This window comes from Tamandua tetradactyla, chromosome 1 (genome assembly GCF_023851605.1).
Source record: "Tamandua tetradactyla isolate mTamTet1 chromosome 1, mTamTet1.pri, whole genome shotgun sequence".
NCBI classification, from domain to species: Eukaryota; Metazoa; Chordata; class Mammalia; order Pilosa; family Myrmecophagidae; genus Tamandua; species Tamandua tetradactyla.
In genome coordinates this window covers 43,199,753-43,217,403 of record NC_135327.1, presented here as the reverse complement: position 1 = coordinate 43,217,403, position 17,651 = coordinate 43,199,753, and the positions used below count along the sequence as shown (strand labels likewise).

Genomic DNA, 17,651 nt, shown 5'->3' with positions numbered 1-17,651 from the left:
ACCCAGCTCCTCAAGGGTCCCCAGTGGGATGCAGCCCCAGTAGACCAGAGTGGTCTTTCACTTTTTAGTGCACCCTGAGTTGGATCCTTCCCTTCCCTGCCTCACTGTCCCACTCTTTCACCCTTCAGGAGCAAGAAATCACACCAAGAATTTAGTATAAAACTCTGTAAACAAAATATAAAGAATTGTTAGCAGCTCTCTGCTCCTCCCCACTCACCATATAGCCTCATCTTTTCACGCAGTTCCAGCCACATCTCTGTGCACTATGGTGAAGGTCGGAGTAAATGGATTTGGCCATATCGGACGCACCTGGTCACCAGGGCTGCTGTAAACTCTGGCAAAGTGCAGGTTGTTGCCATCAGTGACCCCTTTATTGACCTCAGCTATATGGACTATGTGTTCCAGTATGATTCCACCCATGGCAAGTCCAAGGGCACCACCAAGGTTGAGGATGGTAAGCTTGTCATCAATGGGAATCCCATTACTACCTTCCAGGAATGAGATCCTACCAATATCACATGGGGTGATGCCGGTGCTGAACATGTCGTGGACTCCACTGATGTCTTCACAACCATGGAGAAGGCTGGGGCTCACTTGAAGGGTGGCACCTAAAGAGTCATCGTCTCTGCCCCTTCAGCTGATGTCCCCATGTTTGTGATGGGCATGAACTACAAGAACTGTGACAACTCTCTCAGGATTGTCAGCAATGCTTCCTGCATCACCAACTGCCTGGCCCCCTTGGCCAAGGTCATCCATGACAACTTCAGCATCATGGAAGGACTCATGACCACTGTTCATGCCATCACTGCCACCCAGGGGACTGTGAATGGCCCCTCCAGGAAAATGTGGTGTAACAACCGTGGGGCTGCTCAGAATATCACCTCTGCATCTACCGGCACAGCCAAGGCAGTGGGCAAGGTCATCCTGGAGCTGAATGGGAAACTCACTGGCATGGCCTTCCACGTCCCCACCCCCAATGTGTTCGCCATGGATCTGATCTGCCAACTGGAGAAAGTGGCCAAGTATGATGATATCAAGTAGGTGGTGAAGCAGGTATCAGAGGGTCCCCTAAAGGGCATCCTGGGCTACACTGAGGACCAGGTTGTCTCCTGCAACTTCAAGGTGACATCCTCTCTTCCACTTTTGATGCTGGAGCTGGCATTGCCCTCAATGACCACCTCATTAAGCTCATTTCCTGGTATGACAGTGAATTTGGCTACAACAACAGGGTGGTAGACCCACGGCATCTAAAGAGTAAGAGCTCCTGGACCACCAGCCCCAGTGAAAGAATGAGAGGAAGAGAGAGGCTGCCAATTCTGAGGAGTCTTGGCCTCAACTTGGTCCCCCAGTACTGAGAATCACCCATTCCCCACAGTTCCATCCAAGACCCCCTGAAGAAGGGGAGGGGCTGAGAGTCCTACCTTGTCATGTACCATCAACAAAGTACACCCAGCCAAAAAAGAAAAAACAGAATTGTTAGCTAGTTAATTAAAAAGGCAAAAGAGAACACTAACATATTACAGAGGTGGCAACTTCAGGAAGCAGCTGCTACCTTGAAGGAAGAGATTGGAATTAATAGAACTCAGAAACCTAGGGGAGGAGTCCATGGGGCTGAAACCCAGACCTCAGAGGAAAGGGTGCCAGCAGGCTGCTGCTGGTCTCTGAGGAAACTGTGATGAGGCTGTTTCTGCAAATATCAGAAAAACTGCAAATTGCATTCAGTCAGCTGCTGCTACAGAAAGGAAGTGCCACTGCCAGGGTGAAGCAGCGTCCCTGGTGTGATGCAGGCTGAACAGGAGGTAAGTGAAAAAGATCAGGCTCTTCCTCCTCCCTCTAGCCTGTCATTCTTTCTGTCATCCTCCCTATGGGCAGAAACTACCAGGGAGCAGCTGGCAAGGCAGAAATATGATTGCAGAGACCCAGCCCCAACAAAACAGCAAAGTAGAGACAGGCAAATTTTGGACTAAGAGAGACTCACTTACTAACAAGTACACTGAACTTCCTGCCATCGCTGCTCTCATAAAACCACCTGTATCTAAGACCCTGTTTAGATGGGGCTCTTGGGGCAAATCAACCTAATTCAAACCTCCTTAATTCCTTTGCCAATACCAAATCTCACTGATTAGCAGTTGTCTTTGGGAATCTTTGGGATGCAGCAACAGAAACCAACTATTACTAACGACAAACGATATTCCAAAAGCAAATGTGGTACCTTTCAGAATTGAAAGAGAGCCTGGAGAACCAGCCTGAACCAGACTAAAAAGGACAGAGATTGGAGCAAGTCTGGGGACCTACCTACACAGTAGGGACCATGAATGATTTGGTAAGGACACCCCCATCGGAGGATGAGCTTTGGCATTTTCAGTCTTGGTTTCATCAGACCTGGATTTCAAACACCCATGAGAGAGAATCAGATTGCTCTAGTTTGGGTCACTGGCCAAAGAAAACAGACTGACATTTCTGATTGGGCCTGTACCTTGTGTTAGAGGTAAGTTCCTCAATGCAGAATCAGGGCTGTTACCTGAGGAAAAGGTGGTGGATGCTGGGCAGGTAAGGACAGCAAGTAATAATGAGCTGTCTTAGGTCGTGCTCCTGAGATAAGGATTCTGGAACAAACAGCTTATTTAAAAGGAAGCCTCACTAGGGAAGCAGAAAGGAAGAAGTGAGGGGAAGGAGGCCCATGCAGGGGACACTGACATATGGGTCTCTTTGTGGGCATTTAGGCCACACACCTGCTGGGGCTCTCTGAAGGATGAGAGGCGAGAGAGCTGGGGTATGAGCCCACCAGGTCCGGTCCCTCATTCTTTGAGGGCAGCCCCCAAGGCATCAGCTCCCCAGCACTTCCAACCTGCCCAGCATGTTGACCAAGCAATTCCTGGGGCCCGAGGACACCCCAAGGCACAGGGACACATGCACTCACCTTGCACTCACTGAGGGAAGCCTCAGGGTATAAACCAGAACCAGGTACCACGTGCCAAGGACCTCTAGGCAGGTCCCATGACAGCAGCTGCTGGCCACCGCCTCTAGTGCATGGGGGAAACAGGAGGGGTAGGCAGCTGCCATAAAGCTTCTTCCCTGAGCTTGGGAAGAGTCTACCCCCAACGTCGGGTTGGAGGCCAAGACCCTCTCCTATCACCATGTCAGTACTTTAGGCATCTCAGGGCTTGTCATAGCCCCCAGGTTTTCTTGTCACCAATGCTTTGGGGAGACCTGCTGTGAGCCCCCAGGCTGACTAACAAGAAATATTGTTTATAAAACAAAAAGACTGTTTTCAAAGATCTCAGGGAGAGGAGGGGCCAGAGAAGGTACACTCCTCAGGGCTTCTGGGGAAAACAGACCCCAGCAGGGGAAGAGGAGAGTTGCCAAGAAAATGAGCCAGTGGGGGAGATCCCTGGGGCCCTTGGGGGCACAAAGAGCCAGACTCAGCCAGCAGCCAGCTCTGTTCTTCACCCCGGAGCCTGACTTTCAGGCTGCCATAAGCCTGCAGGTAATGGGCCCCACCTCCCTCTTTGACACTGTCTCCTTCTGCTGTCCCCTGACAGTCCCTTTATTTCTTCTCCTGGAACAGCTCCTCATCCCTGCCCCAGGGCCTTTGCATCTGCAATTGCCATTGCCTGAAATGCTAGTCCCTCAGATTGTCACGTGACTGCCCCATCTTGTCATCCAGATCATGTCACCTCTCCACAGGGTCTCCTCTGGACCACCCAATCCAAATAATACCCTCCATTACACACATCACCCTACTTGATCTACTTTGTGGTATCCTATCTAAATATCCCTGATTTCGTTGTCTGCTTGTATGGTAGTTAGGTTCCGGTGTCAACTTGCCCAGGTGAAGGTGCCTAGTTTTGTTGCTGTGAACATGAACCAATGGCATGTGAACCTCATCTGTTGCTCATTATATCTGCAGTCGGCTAGGAGGCGTGCCTGCTGCAATGAATGATGTTTGATTTAATTGGCTGGTGCTTAAATGAGAGAGCTCAACGTAGCACAGCCCAAGCAGCTCAGCGTACCTCATCTCAGCACTCGCAGCTCAGCCCAGGCTTTTGGAGATGCGGAAAGAAATCACCCCGGGGAAAGTTGTTGGAACCCAGAGGCCTGGAGAGAAGGCCAGCAGAGATCACCCTGTGCCCTCCCGTGTAAGAAAGAACCTCAGTTGAAAGTTGGCTGCCTTTCCTCTGAAAGCTAATGAAATAAATCCCCTTTTATTAAAAGCCAATCCATCTCTGGTGTGTTGCATTCTGGCAGCTAGCAAACTAGAACAGCTGTTTGCACATTTCCCTCCTCCCGCGAATGGCATGTCCCTGAGGGCAGGGCCACATCCAACTGCTCGGTGGGGTCTCCCAAGGCCCAGCGCACAGCCCCGCCCAGAACAGACCCCTCTCCATCTTGGCAGATGGACTGAATATAACACAAAAATGACCTTTCTTCCCCAAGGGACCTCTCTGCCCTTTTAAATAAGAATATTAACTGAACACATTGTTCTGAAATTAAGATTTTGAGGGGGAAAGAAAGGGCTTGCTGTGCCTGTTATGTTGAATATACACACTGGCCCAAGTGCTAGTGTCATCTGAGCTCCAGCCCATGGTCTCTGTCATTCACTGTCAGGCTGTTACATTATAAACATCTCACAACTGTGCAGTGGGGTGGGCTTGCCAGTCATCTTTTAAAAAGAACATCAAATGAATGTTTCTTACCTGAAATCAAAAGCACAAATGAATTTGGAATGTGATTTTTTTAAGCTCTAAAGAGAAAAGAAAGGTGACTCCATTTAATATTCTTTCTACTGTTCACAACGATGCCGTAATAAAAAGTAATTTCTGACTCCGTCGATTTTCTCTGTTGCAGTACAGTTGTCTTGCCAGGTCCTTTTCTTTTAGGTGGATGCAATAACCCATTTAAGCACATTTACCCAGTGCCCCTCATGTCTTTTGGAGCATCTACACAAGGGAGAGATCATTTTTTAATTGATATAAATAAAAATTACTTTTAGACTTCTAATGGAAAAAAACAGATGCCTAAAGGCAGCAAAGCTTTTTTTTTTAAGTATCCAGCTTTAAGTAATTTCTAATTCTTGAGATATGACTTGGTGAGTACATGTGTGTGTGCTCACACTCATGTGTGGCAGGGCTATGTTACACTAAATTGAGATCTTTAATAGATCTAAAAAAGCTCCCCTTTTCACATTGTAAACTGTCTCACACATAATATATGCTCAATAAGTGTGTGTTGGATGACTTAATTAACTTCTAAACAAGGATATACACAGTGACGTGATTTTGTTCTCCGAAAGCTGACCTAGGACTGCAATCTCTGAGTGAGAAGACTTTAAGTGCTGTGGTAGTTAGATTCAGGTGTCAACTTGGCTAGGTGAAGGTGCCTAGTTGTATTGCTGTGGACATGAGCCAATGGCATGTGAACCTCATCTGTTGTTGATTACATCTGCAGTCGGCTAGGAGGCCTGCCTGCTGCAATGAACAATGCTTGATTTAATTGGCTGGTGCTTAAATGAGAGACTCAGCGTAGCACAGCCCAAGCAGCTCCGCATATCACATCTCAGCACTCATAGCTTAGCCCAGGCCTTTGGAGATGCAGAAAGAAATCACCTCGGAGAAAGTTGTTGGAACCCAGAGACCTGGAGAGAAGGCCAGCAGAGATCACCCTGTGCCTTCCTGCGTAAGAAAGAACCTCAGTTGAAAGTTAGCTGCCTTTCCTCTGAAGAATTATACTTCAACTAAATAAATCCCTTTTTATTGAAAGCCAGTCCGTCTCTAGTGTGTTGCATTCCAGAAGCTAGCAAACTAGAACAAGTGCTCATGCAAAAGTGCATTCAGTATTATGCTATGGTAAACAGTGTTGAACCCCTGGCTATAACCCCTTGACTCTCACTATTTCCATATATGCAGCCTGGCTCCCAGATTCCACAGATGCACTTCTTTACCTGAGGGTTTTCTTGTTTCCTGAATCTATTTTATCGACCTGTGTAGCAAGCCGGAAGTACCAGGCAGTTAGCCCATTGATCGGCAAGAGTTGGTGGATCAATACCACAGCTCCCTCACCCCTCGGCAGTACACTCCATCTCCTAGGTTTCCCCTGTTGCCCATGGTGCTAACTGGTTTGGTTCCACACTTTTTACTGGCTGCCTTCTCTTCTCTGTCACACTTCTCCCCACCCCTACTGCTGCTCCCTGGAATCACGTGCTGAAGAAACTATTTGCATTCAAACCCTTGCTTCAGCATTTGCTTCTGAGGGAACCCAAACTAAGACAGATGACTTTAATCATTTCATCTCTAACAAAACACTCATCTACCAACAGCATGCTCTTGGGTTTGAAATGGAATGAAAATGAGCTCAATGGCATCAACTAGAATTTCTGTGGGTGAAATCTAGACACTAGCTGAGTCTCCAATGAGTCTCTAAATAAATCATGATAAGAACATGTGTCTCTTTCTAAATGAGTATGGTTTGGTGGTTAACAGAGCATCCTTCTTAAAACAGCCGCAGCACCCTTGTTTGAAGCATGGCTGACCCACCTACATTCCCAACTCCCCTATTAATTAGACAATGATGATGCAAGCAAAGAAAACAACTTTTTAATTAAGCCCTCTTTGTCAATGCCAGACAGGTCAACTATGGTCTAATCCAAACAGGAACCTTCACTCTTTTATCATTTGTTCTAAAAAATCAAAGCATTTCCCCTAGAGTGACCCCAAAGGTATTTTCTCCAACTAAGCCTGGGCATTTTAAGAGGCTTTCTCTCCTAATTTCTTCTTTGTCTTTCCAATCACGGTCTCCACAATCACGGCAGTTTCTTCGTATGTCTGAATGCTCTCAGTTGAAAACTTCTCGATGGATTCCACCACTTCCACCTTCTCATATGCCAAAGCCCTGGGAGGGCTTTTCTCCAGCAAGCTGCTGCCCATAGCCCCCTCCCCCTCAGATCTACCCTGACTGGCCCCAGACTTTTGAGACTGGGGTGTAGATGGTTCCTCAGGACCCTCTGGACACTCTGGACCAGGTGTGACTGTGGAACAAGGTGTCTCAGCCCCCTCATCCTCCTGGTCTCCACGTTTCTCCCCGGGTCCTTTCAACTTTTCAGCGCTTATCTCGTTCTCCTTGTCTGTGGTTTGTTGGTCAGCTGAGTGGCCATCTTCTCTTCCCTGGGGATCTCCCTGTCCACTGTCCAAAGGAGGCTCTGGCTGTTCTGGAGTGGGCTCCACATGGTTGTCGTGATGGACAGGGTCTTCCTCAACGGAGACAACTACCCTGCCTTTGGCTGGGATAGAGAAGGGACAGAACCCGGGATCCACATAGCTGGCATCCCCTGTGACCAGCACATACTGCCCTTTGGGGTAAAGCTCAGCTGGTGGCTCTGGCTCTCTGGGGCTTCTCACCTGTTCCTTGACCATCTTGCAGAGCTTGTTGAAGGCTTTGCTTATCTTCCCTCCATCTGGCATGTCCTCTGAAGTCCCTTCCTGAATTGGGGGCCCTGGATCCTGAGCCCCTGGTTCAAGTTCATATTCACCTTCTTCCTTAAGTACCACCTGAACCCGCCTTGTGTCTTCCAGACCTTTTAATGGTATGTCTTCCAGAGTTTCATCCTCTTTGTCTTTGGCTATAATCTCCTTTCTCCTTGGAATGTTCTTGGGGAGGCCTCTTTGTCTTGGTTTTGCTGTTGTTAAATCCTGCACAACCCTGGAGAGATCTAAAAAAATAAATAATTTTTGAAAGGCAGTAAGTCAAGTATAATTGTCAATGGAAGAGAAAGAAAACGTACTCATTTAAAACTCTGCCAGCTATACTGGAGATGAATGCCTTGCATTGGGGCAGGGTTTACTATATATGAGACAAAAGCAATGGGGAAACAGCCCTGGAATCATTGCATCCAAGGCTCAAACACTGAGATCCAGCTCTCTCAAACAGCTGTGCATCTTTGGGCAAGTTGCTTGACCCCTCTGGGCCTCTAGAAGGCAGGGAAGGTGCTGCTGAAAGCCTCCTGTTCTAGTACTCATCTTCACCACCACACCGGGCACAACATCCTGAGATACATGATCCTACTGTTGTGACAGTGGGAACCACGGCCCCTGCTGAGCTAATGGCGGATCCTTGGACCCACCGCCTGGATAATGGAAACCCATTCTGCAAAGGGCGCTCTCTCCTCCAACCACCTCAAGAAGAAAGAGCGGAGCTGCCTGCGCTTCTAATGCGTCAGAATGGGCTTGGACTTGGGAGTGTTAACTACCCACAGTGTCGCCTTTATTCCACACTTATCCCAAGTGAGGCTACCCCTCAATCAGCGCCCCCCTTCCTCCTGGGCAAAAAGAACAAAAGATGCTGTTAAATTCAGAAACAACAGGCATTCCTTATTCCCAAGCCCATTAAACATTCTAAAAATTTAAGAATCCAGGGAAAATAGGAAAATCTTCCCCTGCCTCCCTCCACTTCCCTCCCGTGGTGATTACTGAACTTTTTCAAGCCAAAGGGTTCTCCATCCCCTCTGATGGATTAAGATAAACAAAGCAGTAGCATCTAGCATGGGTGGACACAGGATGAAGAGAGAGCTGAGTGAGCAGAAAATGGCAGAAACGGGCCAAGAAAACAATAAGGAGACGGGGATGCAGAGAGGGAACATGTCAAAGGGACAAACCAGCTGGGTGCTGGTATTGGGGAGGTGGGGAGTTTGCAGACTTGGTTACATAACTACAGTGAAACAAATGAAAATGTGGGGCTCTTTGAATAAAATTAATAAGAATTTCAAGATGGTGACAGTGGAGCATTAAGCCAAGCCTGGGGCTTCTTGGGTGGGGGGCCCTGTGTCAAGGGTACAGGCCCTTGGAGCCATCCTGTGGTATCTGGCAGTGGGACTGCTGGTTCTTCTAACTGCGTTGGAGTCTGAAACATCAATTCCACAAGTCACTCTGAACTGCTGAGAAACCTGGATCTAAAAGGCTTGTACATATGAGTGAGTGACATTTCCTTCTTCTCGTCTTCCTGAATACTGTGTGCACAGGACTAGGTAGCTGTGGATCTCTTATGTGAAACCATTTCAAAAAGGCCAAATGCTAAAGGTAGGAGCCATGTTCACTAAGCAAGCTATCTCTGCTTGGTTTCGAAAAGAGAAAATGGACAGTCACTGGGCATCTACTCTGCTCCTGACACTGCATTAAGCATCTCTGCACAGCATAGTTCCTTTCATTTGGGAGGAAATACCCATGAGCATCCACATCAGCATCCTGAGCGCAAGGATTTTTCCATGGTAATCTGCTCCACATTTAGAAGGTGGGATTCATAAGGTGGCTTATCCCCCAAATCTGATTTTCTGCTTGTAAACTTCTCTCCTCAGTCCTTTGGCACCCTTGGGACAGTGTGAAAAAGAACGGGAAGGAAACTACACATAAATGCATTTAATTCCCAGATGGATGAGAAGGGAAAGTGTGAATGTTGATGTCAGGAAAAAAGGCACTTGGTTTTTCCATTTTTACACAACAGTGAAAAAGCAGAGGCAGGGCTGGGGTATGTTACCTTTCCTGCCAGAACGAGGGCTGAGAGAGGCTCCAGGAAATGGGGTGAACAGGGTGATGGGGGTTTCGATGAAGGCAGAATTCAGCCTGGCAGAAAGAACCAGAAAGAGAATGGTCACCATCTTTATCTCATCATCCAGCCAAACAGATGAGCAGGAGGCAAGAGTGGATCTCTGATGCTAAGCAAAAATGAAAAACGCTTTCTCTAAATCAAACTGCTCATGAATTATGTATGATTTTAAACAGAAAACCACATATCCAACCACAGACTAGATGAGGACATAAAGGAAATAATTATTTCTTTGTACTTGAGTCATAAACTGTGAAGCATGCTTATAGAGAAATTGTGGGGGAAGCATAAAATCTAAAAATGCTACTTCTCTGTAGGACCAAGTTTTTGGGGTTTTTTTTGTTTTGTTTTTGCTTTTTGTGGTTTGTTCATTTGTTTTGTTTCATTTTTAATAAAAGGGTGGCTCACACATGTCGAACTATTCAAGGCATACAGGGCATGATGTTGACAACTTATTTTTTAAAAATAATAAACATTACAATATAAACAGAGAGAAAGTGATAAAGCAATTGGGACAAAATGTAAACAATTGGTGAATCTGGATAAAGAGTATTCAGGAGTTCCTTGTTCTATTTTTACAACATCTCTATCAATTTGCAATTATATCAAAATTAAAAGTTTCAAACAAACAAACAAAATCACCTTTCTGTAAAGCCCTGCACCCAAAACAAAAATTCATAAGGACATTTAAATACTAGTTCAAGACTAATTTTTCTGAATGTGTACATAAAGCTTTCACACTAACATATGTATAATTTGAGATTATGCAAGACACATTGACCATAAGTAGAGAAAGAAAAAAATAACCTGCTTTTCTTACTAAATATTCAAGAATTCACAACCACAATAAAGCACCCAGAGTCAAGGAAAGAACTGTTCCTTCTGGGATGCTTCCGGGCTGCTTCTCTTTCGATTCAACCTATGCTCAGAAAACTAGCAAGATGGAATCGAAGAATCATGACTTAGCAGAGAATCTGAGTCCTCATGTGAGGTGGCTGCCCCGATCTTTTCTATTATCTATAGATAGGGGTCTGGACACTGACACAGCCGTAGACGATGTAGATGTAGACGATGATTAGACGGGTGGCACAGAGTCAGAAAGAGGGAGAGAGAGATGGAAACAGAGACAGATGATGGAGACGATGGGGATGATATAGGGACAGATGATGAAGCTTGAAATGGAAACAGACGATGGAGGTGGAGATAGAGATAGAGCACGGCGATGCGGACAGAGATGGAAATGGAGATAGGCAGAGATTTCCCGTCTGTCTTGAAATGAGCGGGCTTCAAGTCGTAGCTTAGTGAAGGAGAACACTGTGTGGAGTATCTGGTGGCCACATAGTGACCCTACAAGGGGGCCAATAATCATGAGGGGTGCAGTAGCAATGACACTCGCGTCTTGTCTGCAGCATCTCATTTAATACTCCTGATCACCCCCAATTGCTAAGACCTGTATGTCCCCAGAGACCTGTGGGCAGGCAATGACCTTCTAGGTGGGGCCTTTTCTGACCACGCTACTTCAGACTTTAGATGTTCCCACCATCAGCCCCATCGCCACTCTCTCGTCCCTGCTGTGATTTTCTCCCATGCGCCTGTCATCTGTCATACTCCCTCATTTACAAACTCACTGTCATCTGTCTCCCACACTAGCCGGCAAACCCCATGAGATTCAGGATTTGGGATTTTACTCCCTGCCATGTCCCCATTGCCTGGAACCATCCCTGGCACATAGCAGGTGCTCAACAAAGATGTGCAGAATGAGCAAATGGCCTGGCGGGAGCACCAAGCACACACACATACCCCCAAGCACACACACCCTTCCCAGCCTTGCCCGCTGTCACCACACCTATTGCCTTCATTCTCAATGATCCAGTGATACCGGTCCAGCTCGTTTTTCAGGGTTTGCTGGGTGAATGCCAGCTGCCTGCAGTCATGGGAAGTCTTTTCCAGAATCCTCTCGCTCTCTTCAATCTCCTTCCGCAGGGTCTCGATGTGTTCATTATAGAGCTGAATCTCGTCGTCGTAACACTCGTAGGCACTTTTAATGGCTTGTTCCAGAGTTGCCGTCTGTGGGCAAAGACACACTGTAAGGAAATTCATCCCGCCACCTCCCCTAACACAGGGACTTCTCCCGGAGAACCTGGGCTCCGTGTAGGAAGTTCTATTTGTTCTGTTTCCTTGTTCTCCAGTAAGAAATTAGCAACAAATCGCTGTGGAATCGTCAAGCCAAGGAGGAGCCGGCCAACGGACTCCTGTTTTCTTGGAGCAGGAACAGGCACCCTCTGCAACTGGCCCAGAGTGGAACTGTCCCCCAAAGGAAGGAGTAGGATGACAAACCTGGAAAATGAAGCACAACCTGCCCTCCATGGAATAATCTGTGTAATTCAAATTAAATCACATTATAGTAAATCAGTACAAATCTGATAGCCTTCACACTTTTCATAAACTATGTATAAGTTTAATAGCCAAAAAGCAAGTTTAAAAAAGAACCTATAATACATACATAAGATGTTATTTCTTACTAAAATAATTAAGGGGGGAAAATTTCCTTGTCCCCACTCAGTCATTAATATGCCTTAGTTTCCTCCTTATTTTTGATGAGTAGAGTTATGTGCATTTTTCGGTAGCTAAAATGTGTGTGTGCACTTGCATATAGCTAAAATAACTTTAGGAAAACACTATATACTAACCCAGGGCAAGTAAAATTAAGGCAGGAAAATAGAGAGGGGTGGTCTTATATTCACTTTTAGGGTTCTCAATAATGCGTGGAGATACAAAGATGTACTTATTTACAAATTTCATATTTGTAGTGCTGACTTTTGTACAACCTCATTTAAGAAAGGATCTAACTAGCAGTGTCCTGAGAAACAAAATAAAACAACAGAAACCAAACCCACGTCCCCCTAACAGCAGCGCTTCTCAAACTTGAATGTGCACTGGAATCACATCAGGATTTGGGCAAAATGCAGAATCTGATGCAGCAGGTAAGAGGCGGGGCCAGAGATTCTGCACCTCTGGGGAGTTCCCAGGTGATGCTGAAGGTGCTGGTCCTAGCCAGGCTTTGAGTAATGAGGGGGCTAGAGAGGCATCTGTGTTCCCTGCATGCATGTCCACCACAAGGCATTTCATACACCCACACCTAAATGTACCTACCTAGGTGTTCCTGTTGCTACAGATTCTTCACTTTATATGGGTTTTACACCATTTCTTGGAATAGTGAAGGTCCCTAAATGATGACATTTGGTGATTTAGCTGACAAAGGTTTTCAGGAACCCGTCTGATGCATCATTAAGGAAGACAGGAGAGAAGGAAGAGAGAGGGGAAGGAGAAAGGAAGGAGAGGGGTGGGAAGGAGAAGGGGGTACGCATAACAGACACTTAGAGAAGATGCCTGCCCAGCCCCCATCATCCCGTGCCTGATGCCAGCCCCCATTCTACCCACGGGAAGGGTCCCAGTAGCGAGTGACCCCACTCTCCTGACCTGTGCTGTTAGAACCAGGGGTGCATCTGGCTCAGGCCACCCAGTCCTCTGCTGGGGACTTAGAAAGGCATCCCAGAAACAGCAGCGGGCTGGTGGCACATTCTAGATTTGCAGGGACATGTAAACTTGGAGCCTGAGGCTGCCGATTAGGAGTGGTGATCTTTCATCAGAACATACACAGAGAAGCTGAGAAAGGCAGAGTTTCTGAGAGGCAGAGAAATGGAGCTGGAGCACAAGGACAAACAGTCAAGAGGCTGTGTGGTCAAAGAAGAAAGGGCGAGCGGTGAGGAAGACAGAGAGAGGAAGCAGCTGCCACGGAGCCTGTTCCTGAATCCCAATGCACTTCCTGCCTGCAGATTTCCTAAACTACCTTCTATGCCCTTCTCCTCTGAAAACAAATAATGTCTTTTCAATGGAGAAAAGCACCCGAACCGAAGTCATAACTTGACTTCCTTGGAATTCCTGCCCAAAATGGATAACCTCTTTCTATTCCTGAGAAAACATCACAGAAACCAAAATGGAGGGACATTCCACAAAATAACTGGTCTGGAGTCTTCAAAAGACAAAGAAAGATTGTGGAACTGGATGAGATAAAAGAGCCATGAAACCTGCATGCAGGTAAGTGGCAGGACAGAAAAATTATTAGTGGGGTAATACGAACTTTTAGAAAGGTCTACAATTCATTAGCTATATTGTATCAAGATTAATTTTTTGGTTTTCATCACTGTACTTAGGTATTAAGATGTTACTATTTGGGGAAGCTGAGTGTGCTATTTTTGCAACTTTTTAGAAGTCTAAAATTAATTTCAAAATAAAACAGAATAGCCCTTTCTGTTTCAGCCAGTTTGATCTGGTTTTTGTTCCTCATTTAAAAAATCCCCGTTCAGGCAGACATTCATAATGTTAAATACCAAATCACACCCACAACCCCTGGGGCACCCACAGAGTCTTACCCATCAGGGTTTTCCTGGGTCTTTTACACACTCTAGGAAACACTTCCATGAAATAAAGGGATTTAAGCAATGACAGTTAATGCAGTACACAATACTCTACCGGATTTAATAGAGGAGAAAATGTCCAAAAGGACATTATTGAGAAACATGAAAAAAACTAGACTATAGACTATAAGCTTTCTATCAATGTTAAATTTCTTGAACTTGATAACAGCAATAAAAACGGTTATGGAAATTATTATCCTTCTTCTTAGGAAATGTACAGGGAAGTATTAAGTGTCCAAGGAGCATGATGTAAACAACCTATTCTCAAATGTTTAGAACATAGGTAGACAAGCAATGGATGGATGGATGGATGGATGGATGGATGGATGGATGGATGGGTGGATGGACGGGTGGACGGGTGGGTGGGTAGTTGGATGTGGATGGGTGGGCGGGTGGACGGGTGGGTGGGCGGGTGGATGGATGGATGGGTGGATGGATGGGTGGGTGGGTGGTTGGATGGGTGGACGGGTGGGTGGGTGGGTAGTTGGATGTGGATGGGTTGATGGGTGGAATGAGACATAAATGTGGCAAAATGTAAAAGGTAGGTGGATCTGGGTTTCTAGGTGGGATGTGTTGGAATTCTCTGTGCGGGTTTTGTATTATTTTTGCAACTGTTCTGTAAATGTGAAATTATTTCAAAATAAAAAGTTTAAGGATTGAAACTCAGAAACAAGAAGCCATCAAAGAATGAATGAACCATGAAGTCAGCTATTCCAGCTGCCTGGAGAGGTCCTGAGCACCCAGCCCACTAGGTGCTGGCCTGGCTGGGACCAACTCAGAGAGCAGCTGATCCCAGCATCAGCGGGGCCTCATTCGTTAGACTGTTCCCTCTCTTTTAGACATATTTGCATGTTCCACAATAAAGAGTAAATTACAGATGAAGAGACTCTGTAGACCCCTTAGAGTCAGGGTCTAGCCAGGACTCGGGAAGGGGTTAGTGAGTATGTACCCTGTGCTAAGAAGGTCAAACCTTAGTTCTCTCCCAGACATTCAGGAAAGAACTGGGGCCCACAACACCTAGATTTTTAAAGTATGTATATTCAAGAAACACATTTCAAGAGAAAGAAAGAGAGCGAGATGGGAGGGGAACCTCTAGATTCCAGTCAATTACAAAATGTGGAACTTATTTGGGTCCCAATTCAAAAAAGTTGCCAAAACAATTATTAAAAAAGGCTCCATACTCTGTGATTCCATTTACTCGATGTTCTGGAAAAAGCAAAACCATAGGGATAGAAAGCGGAACAGTGGGTGCCAGGGGGCCGGGGGCAGGGGGGAGGGGGTGCTGGGGGATTTGGGGGAGGGCTGGACTGTCATCTGTCTTGATTGTGGGAGTTAACCCTCTGCACGCCTTTCTCAAGAGGATGAAGTATAGGCAAGAAAGGGTGACCTTCACTGTAGGTAAATACCTCAGTGAAAAAAAAGATGAGAGAGTTGGAAAACTGATCCCTGACTGGATATTTGATGATATGAAAAAATTATTGTTAATTTGTAAAGATGGGTTTATGTTCTATAAACCCATCATCTTTTAGAGCTACACACTGAAATATGGCTGGACGAGATGACAGGACGTCTAGGGGCAGTGGGAGTTGCAGAGGAGGTGAGAGAGGCCACATGTAGATGGCTGCTGAACATGGACATGGGGCAAGGGCATTCGTTAGACTGTTCCCTCTCTTTTAGACATATGTGCATGTTCCACAATAACGATTAAGTTATGGATAAAGAAACTCTGTGGACCTTCGGGTCAGGATTTCTAGTCTGGAGTGGGGAGAGTGTTAACGAGGGTATACCCTGTGCTAACAGGGGTCGACTCATCAACCCCACATCACCCTTAGGAGGAAGGGATTGTTATTATTCTCACTTTACGGATGAGGAAACTGAGGCATGCAGGCACAGTGACTTGCCATAAATATCACAGAAGGATTCAAAGGCACCTGTGCAAGCTGTGAGCCCCTTCCTGCAGCCACAGCCCTCCCTCCTCAGCATCTCCCCGGCAGCCGAGCAGGTCCCTGGAAAACTCACCACCACGCACCCCTGCCCGGGCCCCTGCGGGAGGGCAGTGATCCCCCCAAAAGCACAGCGGAGCTGGGGTGACTCCCCACCCAGGCACCTCCCTTAGTGTTTTCTCTCAAACCTCTTCACTGTAAATAGACCACTGTGGGGTTTTGTCACAAACTGGGAAATGAGAGACGAGGAAAATGTCATCGGTAATCTTTCTACCCTACAGGGAAAGTAAGATCTATATAAATATATATATCGCAAGTTGGCATTTTGTTTGTTTTTTTGCTGTTGATGTCTGCTCATTGTTTTATTTTTGTTTTTGCATGAAGTATGCACGTTTTAAAGGCCGGACATCCTCTGATGGAGCGTGGCAGGAGAACTGCAGCCCTGAGAGGTGGGTCAGTGACCTGACTTGAAGGCACCTCCCACCTCTGACTGGCCGCTGAAGCGCCACATGATTCTGCAGAATCACCCACAATTCCACAGCTCCCCGAAGCCAAGTGATGGCTGGGTGTAACAAAGCTTGAGTTATTTCTACACTAATGGGGTTTGTATAGCTCGATTAGTTAAACTATTCATCAGAAGGGGGTTTGTTCAGGAGAGATAATAAGAACCCCACTTCCGCCAGCTCCCAGGTTACTGGAGGAGAAGGGACCCTCCCTCTCAGAGCTCACAGTCCAGAGAGGCGGGCAGGAGCCCCGGACCTTTGTTCAGTTATAGAGACACGCCCAAGCATCAGAGAGCCACAGAAAGGCCCTGCAGTGCAGAGGTCAGTCAAAGAGGGTTCCAGGAGAGGGTGGGGCCAGCCCAGGGCATTGAAAAATTTCTCAGCAGAGAAAAAGGACTTCCAGGAAGACGTAAAGGGATGAGTCAAGGGGCAGGGGCTGGAGATCTCAGGAGGGGACAGGAGAGGAAGAGGAGAAGAGGGGGCAGCTCCCAAACAGCCCAGGGTCACTGGCACTGAAGAGAGAGGCAGGGTGGGGCTATGGGCTGTGCTGCAAACCCTGAATTCAGGGTGGAGGGCGACTGCAGGCTTTCTGTTTGGACCATTTACATCTGTCTCTCCTATGAGGTTGACAGCAGCTGGGAGCAGGAACCACACTGTACTCGACTTGGCACCAGACACTAAAGGGAAGAGTAAATGCTCAAGCATTATAGCAGTGGGCTCGCCCATGCACAGCATGGGTCCACGGCGACCCAGGAGAGCTGCGGGACAGTGAGCACCCACTGGGGCTGGGCCCCCAGAGGCCTTTGGGTCCAAAGTCTTTTTAAGAAGGGAAACAAGAATTCAAGTGATGTCTCCAAGTGTCCTCACTACACCATTTTTCCAAAATCTACCACTAGATGGTGCCAAGGGACTTACATAAGAAACTATACCTAGGCGGTCAGAGGTTGCAGTTACTGTGTCTTTTTTCACTTCCCTGTCACAGAAACTGACAGTCCCTGCAATTGAGCGAGGTTGAATTGCCCACCCTTCTCCTTGAGGCTTTAAGAAGCACCATCTGCAGGGGTCTTACAAGCAGCCTACACTCGGCTTCACTGAAGGAGGAAAGGGGCTCCAACTGGGCTGCTGTTCCTTCCATC

At 46.8% G+C, this 17,651-nt stretch overlaps 1 protein-coding gene, 1 long non-coding RNA gene and 1 pseudogene across 2 annotated transcripts in view; 2 read left to right on the top strand and 1 right to left on the bottom strand.

Moving 5' to 3' along the window:
• The first annotated feature begins 265 nt into the window (after positions 1 to 265).
• LOC143680615 (glyceraldehyde-3-phosphate dehydrogenase pseudogene) lies at positions 266 to 1,355 on the top strand (annotated as a pseudogene).
• Positions 1,356 to 1,740: 385 nt separating this feature from the next.
• LOC143684201 (uncharacterized) lies at positions 1,741 to 4,212 on the top strand. The gene is made up of 3 exons (XR_013175904.1): positions 1,741 to 1,799; positions 2,220 to 2,323; positions 3,911 to 4,212. It is a non-coding gene; the product is annotated as an uncharacterized LOC143684201 (long non-coding RNA).
• A 2,395-nt stretch (positions 4,213 to 6,607) lies between these two features.
• Positions 6,608 to 17,651, bottom strand: part of BFSP1 (beaded filament structural protein 1) — a 49,618-nt gene continuing 38,574 nt past the window's right edge. The window contains exons 6-8 of the mRNA XM_077160919.1: positions 11,438 to 11,658; positions 9,523 to 9,608; positions 6,608 to 7,705 (exon numbers count right to left, since the gene is read on the bottom strand). Of these exons, the coding sequence (XP_077017034.1) occupies positions 6,744 to 7,705; positions 9,523 to 9,608; positions 11,438 to 11,658 (1,269 nt within the window). The 3' untranslated portion in view covers positions 6,608 to 6,743. The remainder of the gene's footprint in view (positions 7,706 to 9,522; positions 9,609 to 11,437; positions 11,659 to 17,651) is intronic.